This window comes from Calonectris borealis, chromosome 4 (genome assembly GCF_964195595.1).
Source record: "Calonectris borealis chromosome 4, bCalBor7.hap1.2, whole genome shotgun sequence".
In the NCBI taxonomy this organism is placed as follows: domain Eukaryota; kingdom Metazoa; phylum Chordata; class Aves; order Procellariiformes; family Procellariidae; genus Calonectris; species Calonectris borealis.
Window position 1 is genome coordinate 18,205,192 of NC_134315.1, and position 12,848 is coordinate 18,218,039.

A 12,848-nucleotide genomic window follows, 5' to 3' on the forward strand; every position below is an offset into this window, starting at 1 on the left:
ACATACATACTAATTCAAACCCAGCAGAACAGTCTCTAAGGATTTGGAGTAAAAGATAGCCCCGATGTTCCTCTAGTTTCTCTCAGATCACTGTAGACATCCTGATATTATTAGGATAAAAGACGACTAAATGACACATTTGTATAATGTAATCTGGTATTTTCTGCTTGTGATTGTCAAGATTACAGTCAGAATGCAAGAGAAGGCAGTAATAAAGATGATGTGTAATTATGACTAATTGCAATGATTTATTTTAATTCAAAGCTAACATTTAGGATTAAGACTTCCTCAGTTTATGTACTGCACCACCTTGTAACTACTCAAGTCCACATTCTTAACTATTCTGTACATTAACACTATGTGTGATCATTAGACTGCAATGACAAAGTAATGACTGATTTAACTGATAGCTCAGACTTACATGTGTATTTGGCAGGACAATGGACAAGGAGTTAAAAGCTCCCAAAATAGTGCTCCACAATAGTATTCTATTTCTTGAAAAACAGTATTTTTTCATTCAAAAGTCAAAATAGTGACTTAATTTCTCTTCTGATAAAATACTAAAAGGCAGTGGAAAATCATCAGGGAATCACAACCCCCCTTGTACCTTACAATCCTGTTGTGTGAGTAGCAGAACTAAGAACACCTGGTTGCTTATCAGCATGCTTCCTGTATTCACTCTCGCTCTCCCCTTTTCACAAAAAGGCCACATATTTTCTAGAACTACCCCACCGCAACAGCCACCAAACTGTACCAGCAATATTCTTAGCTCTACCCGTAAACTTGTCCAGCTCACTGTCAGGACACCAACAAGTTAAAAACAGAATATAGCAATTTATTCTGAGCTATTCTAGAGTCAATGATAACTTCCTTCTCCAAGTGGTAGAGGAGCCAATGAGGAGGGGTGCTATGCTGGATCTTGTTCTCACCAACAAGGAGGGGCTGGTGGGGAATGCGAAGCTCAAGGGCAGCCTTGGCTGCGGTGACCATGAAATGGTGGAGTTCAAGATCCTTAGAGCACTGAGGAGGGTGCACAGCAAGCTCACTACCCTGGCCTTCAGGAGAGCAGACTTTGGCCTCTTCTGGGATCTGCTTGGTAGAGTGCCATGGGATAAAGCCCTGGAGGGAAGAGGGCCCCAAGAAAGCTGGTTAATATTCAAGGATCACCTCCTCCAAGCTCAGGAGCGATGCAACCCAACAAAGAGGAAGTCAGGCAAAATGCCAGGAGGCCTGCATAGATGAACAAGGAGCTCCTGGACAAACTCAAACACAAAAAGGAAGCCTACAGAGGATGGAAGGTAGCTTGGAAGGACAGGTAGCTTGGAAGGAATAGAGAGAAATTGTCCAAGTGGCCAGGGATCAGGTTAGGAAAGCTAAAGCCCTGATAGAGTTAAATCTGGCCAGGGCCATCAAGGGCACCACGAAGAGCTTCTATAGGTACGTCGGGTATAAAAGGAAGACTAGGGAAAATGTGGGCCCTCTCCGGAAGGAAACGGGAGACCTGGTTACCCAGGATATGGAGAAGGCCGAGGTACTCAGCCTCAGCCTTCACCGGCAAGTGCTCGAGCCTCACCACCCAAGCCACAGAAGACAAAGGCAGGGACTGAGAGAATGAAGAGCCCGCCCACTGTAGGAAAAGAGCAGGTTCGAGACCATCTAAGGAACCTGAAGGTGCACAAATCCATGGGACCCAACAAAATCCATCCACAGGTCCTGAAGGAACTGGCGGATGAAGTTGCTCAGCCACTATCCATCATATTTGAGAAGTCGTGGCAGTCTGGTGAAGTTCCCAGTGACTGGAAAAGGGGAAACATAACCCCCATTTTTAAAAAGGGAAAAAAAGGAAGACCCGGGGAACTACAGGTCAGTCACCTCTGTGCCTGGAAGATCATGGAACAAATCCTCCTGGAAGCTATGCTAAGGCACATGGAGGACAGGGAGGTGATTCGAGACAGCCAGCATGGCTTCACCAAGGGCAAGTCCTGCCTAACCAACCTAGTGGCCTTCTATGATAAGAGTGACTACATCAGTGGACATGAGAAGAGCTACAGATGTCGTCTATCTGGACCTCTGTAAGGCCTTTGACACAGTCCCCCACAACATCCTTCTCTCTAAACCGCAGACGTATGGATTTGATGGGTGGACTGTCCAGTGGATGAGGAATTGGTTGGATGGTCGCATCCAGAGGGTAGTGGTCAACGGCTCAATGTCCAGATGGAGATTGGTGACAAGTGGTGTCCCGCAGGGGTCCGTATTGGGACCGATACTGTTTAATATCTTCATCAATGACATAGTGGGATCGAGTGCACCCTCAGCAAGTTTGCAGCGACACCAAGCTGAGTGGTACGGTTGACATCTCAACCTCCTGAGGTTCAACAAGGCCAAGTGCAAGGTCCTGCCCCTAGGTCGGGGCAACCCTCGGTATCAATACAGGCTGGGGGAGGAAGGGATTGAGAGCAGCCCTGCCAAGAAGGACTTGGGGATACTGGTGGATTAAAAGCTGGACATGAACCAGCAATGTGTGCTCATAGCCCAGGCGGCCAACCGTAGCCTGGGCTGCATCAAAAGAAGCGTGGTCAGCAGGTCGAGGGAGGTGATTCTGCCCCTTTACTCTGCTCTGATGAGACCCCATCTGGAGTACTGCGTCCATCTCTGGAACCCTCAGCAGAAGACAGACATGGACATGTTGGAGCGGGTCCAGAGGAGGGCCACAAAAATGATCAGGGGGATGGAATGCCTCTCCTATGAAGAAAGGCTGAGAGAGTTGGGGTTATTCAGCCTGGAGAAGAGAAGGCTTTGGGGAGACCTTATTGCAGCCTTTCAGTACTTAAAGGGGGCTTATAAGAAAGATGGGGACAAACTTTTTAGCAGGGCCTGTTGCGACAGGACAAGGGGTAAGGGTTTTAAACTAAAACAAGGTAGATTTAGACTAGATATAAGGAAGAAATTTTTTACGATGAGGGTGGTGAAACACTGGCAAAGGTTGTCCAGAGAGGTGGTAGATGCCCCATCCCTGGAAACGTCCAAGGTCAGGTTAGACGGGGTTCTGAGCAACCTGATCTAGTAGTTTTTGTTTAAAGAAGTCACATTAATACTGCATGGGAAAAAAGCTTCCAAGAACATATAGTGTGGATCACTAGAAACCCAGAAAAATTAATAATCTATGATCAACATGTCTGATCAAGCTCTTAAACAACTATGGTTCCATCATGTAATGATGATCACATATGCCACATTCTATAATATTCATAGTTTAAAAAAAAAAAAAAAAGACTAGTATGTATTTTTTAAAGCACATAATGTTTTTTCCTTGTAACTGTTTCTTTGACAAAAGAAAATGGATGTATTTTAATGTTATGTAAGTGGAAAAGTATCACAGTCTACTCTGCTTACAACACCAAATGGTTGTAGGAAGAAAGCATCTGTTTTTCAGATATATTGTTTAATGGAAACAATCAATGTTTGATGACAAAAATTACTTTTGGCTTTACTGAGGTGTCTGCCGAGGATAGAACTTTCCTACAGACAACTACCTACCGAACTGGTCTTTCACTAACGCATAGTGAACTCTCAAGAGTTTACCCATCTTGGCAGTAATTCTATCATCTTCTTAAAAGGAAAGAGGAATCATCTTTGTCTGGGATTCTATAGACAAATCCTCATCTATGAATGCCTGAAGGTTGTATGCTATAGACAATAATATAACATGGCTGCATGTTTTGAGATCTTCTGAACTAGTTTCCCTGATGTCAAAAAAAACACCACCACAAAACAAAACAAACAACAAGAAAAACCCAAACAAAAACCAAACCCCCAAACCAGTCTGCAAATTCAAAACCCAGCCATATACTAACTTGTTCTAAAATAAAAGGATAATGTCAGCAATAAACGCAACTCTCAAATTTGCTCACTGGTCTTAGAAGTTGTTCACAGAGGCCCTAAATGAAACTGTGCTAGTTACGATGGTAAGAGACAGTATATAACCTTGAGGAGTTTGCAATCCAAACAAGTGAAACAAGTGTTACTTCCATTTTAAAGACAGCCAATCAAGAATTCTACATTTTTTTTTGACAATGAAAGGGCATCTGTTTTAGTACCAGGTATAAGAACTGCTCCTTATATAAACAATTACTTGAAATTTTTTTCTTTTTTTTTTTTTCCTACGTTGGTAACTGATCTCAAAAACCTACAAAAATTCAGAAAGCAGACTTGGGATTTTCCTAGTAAAAATTTATCTTCCTCCCACAAAGCCAAGACAATTACTTAAATATCTCATAAGTTGGTTTCACGTGCACTTTGCAGATACAAATTTTTTTTTTCCTTTTCACTTCCCATAATTTGAACAACTTAAGAGACTTTGCTGGAACCTGAACTGAAGCAATATTCTTAGAAAACTCTTCAGCAAAGTGCCACTTACCCAAGAATATACAAGTCCTTCAGAGAATCACAAAAACAATTGGAAAAGACTTTGTTTTTCAACAGACAAAAACTTTTTAACCTAGCATTACTGATCTGGCAGATCAAAAAAACGAAGAAAGATGCTAAAAGCCAAGTGCTCTTTGTGAAAAACTTCACAAAAGTCACTCACTCCGATAATGTGAGGTCATGCCAAGTTTCACTCCTCCCATGATAAAAATTCCTCTCAAGGAGAATCGAAAGACAGCATCTCCAGCAGAAGCATAAAGCAGGCAAATGTTGAAAACCACTATACATCAAGACCAAGAAAAGATCTGAGAAAGTAGAAATTTGAAGGAATTAAAATACCTGCCTAGGGAGATGCCATGCAACTCAGCCTGTGATGAAAATACAGTAAGAATTTCAGAAGTAATGAGGTGGCAACTTCACTGGACATTTTATTTCAAATGGAAAATAGTTGGTTTTAAAGGAAGCCAAGGAATGAAGATGGACTCAAAATGCTGTTGCACTGCATTCAAAGTTCTTTAAAGCCCTGAGCAAAACATAGGCTGAACAGAGAGATGACCTGTACAGGAAAAGATTCCACCCACCCGAGGTTCAAGGACACAGTAATCTCTTACTGCCACAGCAAGGTAAAAGGGAGAAAATTAACTTTGTTTTTTTCTCCCACCTATATGAAGAAAGAGAATGGTTCTGACTCTCTCTAATTCTTTGTTAGAACAAGAGAGGGCTGTCACCCTAGTCATACTTAGCTATTTTGACATCCAAGTACACCTACTAAACCCAAGAAAAACCTGTGAAAGTTTAAGTTACTGAGTAGAGCTGCATTCACATTCCTCACACAGAAATTTAAGGGAGAAAATGAGTATTTTAGCTAATCACTGGCAACAGCAGCAAAGTCACTTACATGAATCAAGCTGACTTGTCAGTCACTTAGGTACTGCTGTAGCTTGCTGAGTGCCAAAGAACAAGGATAGTCAAAGAATTACTGAGTTACTACTAAATACTATATCTTGACAAGAAGTTTCAACCTATGACTTGGATGTATTTGAAGTAGCAGCTTTTGTGCGAGAAGATCCCAAATCCCATTTTATAATCTGTTAAGACATGTCCTCTCACCTAAAATGGTCTTCCTGCTGAAAACTAGAAGGGAAAGTTTAGGAACAGAAAATGCTTAAATGCTTAAAATCCCACAGAATGGCCTCTGAAGTTGGCATGAAAACAAAGTAGCAGCTCATGGTAAAAAAAAAAAAAAAAAAAAAAAAAAAGAACCGGGATTCAAGAGAATAACACATAATGCAATAGGACTAACAGCAATGGCAAGTAAGAAGAGTAGTGCTTCATTTGGTGATTCAAGTAAGCAAAGAAAAAGATTAAGGAAAACCAAAGGAACAAAGAAGAGAAACAGCACTCAGTAGATAAATAAAAACTACTTAAGAATCAAAAAATCAACCCTAAATCATCTGATTCTTCTAGACTTGTGTCATATCTCTTAACATAAAAGACATGCTTTTATTACCTTTCTTTCGAAAGAGTGCATTTAGATAATTTTCTGCTTGGCATTCAATCTTATCAGTGTTGGACTGGCCCTGAGATGACAGTTCCTCTGTAGGCGTTGACTGTGAAGAACCAATAACTGATGCACGATCCTAGAAGACATATGAACATTGTAACGTCTTTTAGAAGTTAGTCTACTGGTAGTACAATATACAATTAAATTATTGAGCTATTGAGTGAAAAAGAATCACTAAAAAGATATTTACTATAAAGCCAGACCACCTCACTCCCTCTCATAGCCAAACAATTTTGAGCCAAAATGCAGTATTAACCGATTTGCAAAATTAAATTCTCTGATTCTTACTTTCATACCAAAAATTGGGTGTTGGGGAGTCATGCTTGATACCATGTTCATACTTACACTGACTGTTTCTTTGTGTAAATTACAAAAGGAACATTTCTCATCCATAGACCAGTCAGTTAGCTCTTCTGGCTCACAGTCTTAAAAGAAGAAAAGAAAGCTAGATGTTTTAAACAAGTAAAAATGGATTTTGAGAACAAAATACACAACCTACAATTCTCTTAAGTAAATTCCATCACAATCTAATATGCATTTATTGGTACAATGTAGTCAGTAGTATTCAATTCTTAAATCTTGTCTGGCTCACATGGCTCAACTTTCAAATAGCAGAGGGCACCTTTCTTAAAAGAAAAGGTAAATGCATACATTTTAATTGATTACTTATCACAGTTACTGGAGGCATCTGAATACTGTAAATAAAGCTCTGAATTCCAGTCATCATTCCTTTTAACAAAACTGTGCAAACTTGTAGCAAACTAAGCTAGGGATTAGGATACGGACTCCTCACCATTTGAGCTACATGTGTTGCACTTACAATACTTTAATTTATTTTATATCATCACTGCAAGTAAGCCAAAACCCTATACTCACTTGTAGCACTTAATTTATTCAGAAAACTTTAAAATAACTTTATATGTTTTATCAGAAGACATACTTTGGTCTTGAGGGAATTTAGGACTTAAACAGATCACCTATATCAAGTTCAGTCTTCTACTGAATGGAGACACGCCATGTATTTTCTTTAAACAAGTTATTAAGCTCCACTTCAAAAGTTAAGAGTTTTCCACCACATACTCTTCTCCTTCCAAACAATCAATTGCTTTAAAGCTTTTCCTGAACTGACTGTGCTAATAGTTAAAATTAACCTTCTAATTTCTTGTTTAAATTTACTCATGGCAAGTTACTCCATTTTGCTTTTGTGGCAACATTGTTCTTATACCTACAGTTACTGTTCATGGGCATTTAGCACCTTGATGTGTTTACAGAGAATATCATTATCCCCCCTTTACACTTAATTTTGCTAGGCTAATCTAGTCCACCCAGTTCCTCTCATGAGATTCAACCCCATCTTTTCTGCACCATTCTCACTTCAACACCTGTTTCCTGAACACAGGTGACCAAGATGTCAAGATGGTGCCTTTCTTTTACATTTACATCAGACTTCCTTAAGCTGTAGGCAGTACTTTTCCTACAGTATCCTAGTTGTGCATGAGTCTATCACAGCTGCAGCATTTTGGCAGGTGAATATGAATCTGATTAACTACAACACCAAGGTCCTCTCCATCCCATTCATTTCCCATTCATGTGCTTACAACCCAAACAACTTCCCCTCCTCTCCCCCTTATTAGTTACCAAAAACATTTCCTCCTTTTCTCTGTACCACTAAATCACAATCACAGTTCTGTTAGGGAGGTTCTTGAGGTTATCTGCTTTCAGTAACACACCATGATAGGTTGAACTTGGCTGGCTGCCAACCGCCACCAAGCCACTCTCTCACTCCCCCTCCTCAACAGGGCAGGGGGAGAAAATAAGATGGAAAAACTTGTGTGTCAAGATAAAGACAGGGAGATCACTTACCAGTTACTGCCACAGGCAAGCCAGACTCAACTTGGGGAAAGTTAACTTCATTTATTGCCAATAAAAATAGATTTGCATAATGAGAAAGGCAAAACTAAAACTACATTACCACCCCTTCTTCCCAGGCTTCAACTTCACTCCTTCAATTCCTAACTTTTCTACCTCGTCCCCCACCCCAAACGGTGCAAGGAGGATGGGGAACAGGAATTCCTCAGTTCTTAACAGTTCCTCTTTGCCGCTCCTTCCTCCTCACATTTTTCCCCTGCTCCAGCATGGGTCCTCCCACTGGCTACAGGCCTTCGTGAACTGCTCCAGTGTGGGTCCTTCCCACAGCTGCAGTTCTTCACAAACTGCTCTAGCATGTGTCTTTGCTACAGGGCACAATCCTTCAGGAAGAGACCACTCCACAGGCCCACAGTTCCTGCCAGAAAACCTGCTCCTGTGTGGGCTCCTCTTTACAGGCCGCAATTCCTGCCAGGAGCCTGCTCCAGCATGGGCTCTCCATGGGCTGTAGCTTCCTTCAGGGCATCTCCACCTGCTCCAGCATGGGGTCCTCCATGGGCTGCAGTGTGGATATCTGTTCCGACATGGTCCTCCACCGGCTGCAGGTTCCATCTGCTTCACCATGATCCTCTCCATGGGCTGCAGAGGAATCTCTGCTCCAGTACCCAGAGCACCTCCTCTCCCCTCTTCCTTCTTGACCTTGCTGTCTGCAGGGTTGTTTCCCACTCCTCACCCCCCCCAAACTGCTGAGCTTTTACTGTTTGTTAAATATATTATCACAGAAGCACCATCAGAAATAAAATGAATCTTAAAAAAAATGAGGTTCTTGAGTGCGAACATATCCCAAGTAATCGTATAATTATTTAAATCTAGTTTACTCAGCTCTGAAATACCAATTTAGAATAGAATTCTGTATTAACAACGTGTTATATGCTTCCAGGGATGCAAACCAGCAGTTTTGACAGGTTGGACAGCTGATGATCAAAAACAGACATGGGATTTTTCTTGACTCGGCAGTAACAAGAGCTAATGAGTTATTTTTGCTGAATTAATCTAGTTGTCCCAGCCTGCTAGAGCTATTCCTTTAAGATGTCCACAGATGAAAAAAATCCCACACTATTCTTTCATAACAAGTTAATGTTTTCATAGTTTTCCTTGCAACCACAATAAATCTACTTATGGACGTTGGGAGTCCGCGCATAACTCAAGACAGGTTTTATATTTTCAGAGAAATTCTTCTGCCTTGGAATCCTGAAGTTCCACTGTTAAAAGTCTAACAGAGAGCAATCCTTGTGTGTCGCCAAAAAAGCAAACCTTGAGAAACATCAGCTCTACATAATGCTAAATTTATTCAAAGAAGTATAAATCATGTACAAAATAACACATTAAGTATGCCAGTGAGCTAAGCAAAACTGCCATGAGACGGCAGATATATACCAGATACATCAAACGCCAGGCATCCAACAGTCTCAGGTTGCCACGACAGGAAACGTACTGAGACCAGTATTAGTTTTTAACTACAGATAGACAACCATACTCTCAGAAGGATCAGAGGCACAGATGGCACTTTAAGCAGAACAAGCTTTCTCTCAGCGGCATTCAATTTAGGATCATGATCATCTCCCCTCCCCATTTTATCTTGATTGGGGTCAGCTGATGAAAGATTTGCTGACAATCTACAACACCAGCCAGCCCATGAGAAGAAGTTGCTAAGACTGTGCAAAGAGCATTCTAATACTAAGCATGGTACAAATTATTACTTGAAACCAAAGTAATTTAGTACAAAGCTGTTAAACCTATTTCCATTTTTTAAGAATAAAATGGTGAACTTTGACAAAAACTACTACCTTTTTTCATTTCTTAAGCCATTCAAATCTTTGTTTCCCCAAACCATTTTTCCCAAGGAGTCATGCTGAATTAAACAAATTAATACAGACATCTGTAGTACTGAACAGATTCTGTGTTTACCTCTTAAAATGTGAAATAATTGTCTAGTAAATCTAAATATGGGATAGCTTAAAAAATTCAACGCTTACTTTCCAATATTTTCTGCTTTATTATAATAATGTCCCAATAAAGTTTCCAGCTATTTGTCACAATTCTGAATAAATCATTCCCTTCCTTTTTGTATGGCACTACTGCTTCCTAATAAGTACATTAGAATATCTGAGGTGTTTATCATGTTCGTTCATCTTTTTGATTTCATAAAAACTTGAATAATATTAAAGATTCGTGTTTCTAATATAATTTTTCACCCCATTACTTTATATATGAATAAATATTCCAAAACAACCCAAGGAAAAATGAAACACACCCTCAAATAAACCTTTCATCCTGTATAAAGACGTTTTTTTCCAGGCAGAGAAAGAATGATGAGAGCTGCTTTTCTCCCACAAGACACTGTTTTCCCTCTGTCCATAAGAGAGCAGAACCCCAGCGCAAAATCCCAAAAAAAGAAAATACACACATACCAGATGATTAAAGGAAAAGCTTTCTAACAGTTTAGCTAAATATCTGCAAGTATAATGTAAAGAATAACAATTTACATGTGAATCTACTTAGCTGAAAATGGGTATAAGCAAAGGATTAGAAAGCCCTAAGGATTCAATGACACAAGAAGCATTGAGCTAGTTCAGAGCATGACCAAGGTCAGATGCCAAGATACAGAACTTGACACCCTTGCAACCAGAAGCTGCACTATCAAAGCAGTCAGGAAAAAAAACCCTGGTGCTGAATAACGGAGGTGACGAGAACCATTTAAGCAAGGTAAGTCCTACATATACATTATATAAGAATTTCAAGATAACAAAAAAAATCTTGCCATCTTCAGGTAACTATCTGTTGTTAGGGGTGGCTCTTTCAGTTTAATTAGTTCAGCTTCTCAGCAAGATTGTTTCTGAGGTTTTCAAGATATTTTCTTTGAAAAGTAAAAAAAACTAGTAAAACTGAAGTGTACCTTTTACCATTTAAATTTGTTATTACAATTTATTGTTCTCTCAAGCAACTTTGAGAGAATACAATATAATAATTTGATCTACAGATCAAATACTATTTCAAGACAGAACTAAGAAGGAAATATATCAATTAACACACTCATGTTACACTTTTATGCACATTATTAATTTTTTTTTATGTTACATTGTTGGTTTTATGTGTTGTTTGTAAGAGAAAAAATGCTAGTGCAGCCAAGTGGCATATATTTCAGCTGATTCTCATACATTTCTGGATAAGAAAGCCATATAATTTCTTGAGGTTTGTTCAAAGAAACATACACTTTACTAATGAGGCATAATACCACATGTTGACAGTTCTGGTTCAATGGTTATGAGAAAAATGGACACCTTACAAGATGCAGTGATTTAGACATGTTGCTAAGAGTCCAAAAACTTGGGTTCTGATTCTACCAACCGTATATTTTGTTAACCAAGGCAAATTATTTACTTTGTATCTTAATTTAATTATCTGTAAAGTGAAAAGTGGCACTGAAATTATGACAGTGGAAAGCTTTATAACAAATTTTACTCAAGAGTTCTGTATTAATCTTTAATTCTGTATTAATCTAGCCTTGCATCCTATACTATAAGGTCTACCTCTATTGTGTTTGTACCAAGCGTGGCAATTTCAAATAGGATTATTAAGTTACAGATACTATATCTATAAAAATGAACCAAAAATAGTAGGGCAAGGTGGGCATCCCAACCTAACACTCCTTCATCTCTTCCGCAGTTGTTCCAGAAGTAAAATCAATTTTACAGATATGTCAAACATGGAAACAGGCTTTAACTGTTGAAAAATTCAGACACATTACTGACAGACATTCCTGCAAATCGGAGAAAAAATTAGTTTTAAAACTTTACATTTTAGATAAACATGAATTTAATTTGCAGGACAAAGTCACAAAACTTTACATTTTAGATAAACATGAATTTAATTTGCAGGACAAAGTCACTGGGGCATCAAATATCAAAGGTCCTCTACAAGCAATGGAAGTAGCAGATTTTAAATAGGTTACAAGAAGTCTTCAACAGCATGAGGCAAATAAGCGAAAACTTTTCCCATGACACAGCTCATATATATACATGCAGGAATGCTAAAGGAGCAGTATAACACCTTATTGTGTACTATCAGGCTCCTTTAATTGTAACACTTATATTCTGGTCATTAGCTCAGTACTTTCTGCCTTTTTACACAAAAGAGAGAGAGTTTTCTGAATTTTCTTTCAAAATGTAAACCCTTTGATGCAAAAGAATAATAAAGCTTTAATCACTAATCAGTGTAAAGCCCAATACACAGCAACTCATTGGAATTACAAACACACACAAAAAAAGATACTGTACACTATTATAACAATGCCCTGTTCCCTTTCCAAAGCAGTAATGTGCTTGTTTATCACAGCAGATGGGAGTACTACTAATGAAAATAAGCTTTAACCCAAATTTACACATTTCTTAAATCTTTTTAAGCCTGACTAGTGGCTTAGTTTTGTAAGTGACAAAAAATATTCTTAAAACATCAGTAAAGTAGTATTTCAAGTTCTCCCCCTTTCCCTTGAAAATATTGTGTTATGCATATGATACAGGCCAAGGAACTTGCACAATATGAAGAGGACAAACCCATAACCAAGTTAAAGCAACCATTCCAAACCTATTCTAAGCAAACATAAACAGTATATGCCACATGTATTAGCAGTACATAAATCACATGCTTTACAAATTACACTATCAGATAATAAATTGTAAAGAAAGGAAATGGAACATTCTGAAGGTTTGATAACAGAAAGAACATTTTTTTAAAGCCATGAAAATGAACTTGACAGAACTTCTTTCAACACTTCAAAGCAATTTTGTGCTGGATTTTCCTCCTCTGCTTTTGTTAAAGAAAGATAAATAATTTCATACTTAACTAACTAAAGACTCAGGTGTTATTGACAGCTATTCCAGCAAAACCAAACCCATTTGGAATAAGGCTAGGTCTTATGAGGGTAATGGAAAAT

At 38.9% G+C, this 12,848-nt stretch overlaps 1 protein-coding gene across 5 annotated transcripts in view; it reads right to left on the reverse strand.

Annotated features, from left to right (window-relative positions):
• LCORL (ligand dependent nuclear receptor corepressor like) overlaps nucleotides 1-12,848 on the reverse strand; it is an 85,933-nt gene that overhangs the window by 42,918 nt on the left and 30,167 nt on the right. For all 5 annotated transcript variants that reach the window (XM_075148831.1, XM_075148833.1, XM_075148830.1 and 2 more), the window contains exons 3-4: nucleotides 6,335-6,414; nucleotides 5,936-6,065 (exon numbers count right to left, since the gene is read on the reverse strand). In XM_075148831.1, coding sequence (XP_075004932.1) covers nucleotides 5,936-6,065; nucleotides 6,335-6,414 — 210 coding nt within the window. The remainder of the gene's footprint in view (nucleotides 1-5,935; nucleotides 6,066-6,334; nucleotides 6,415-12,848) is intronic.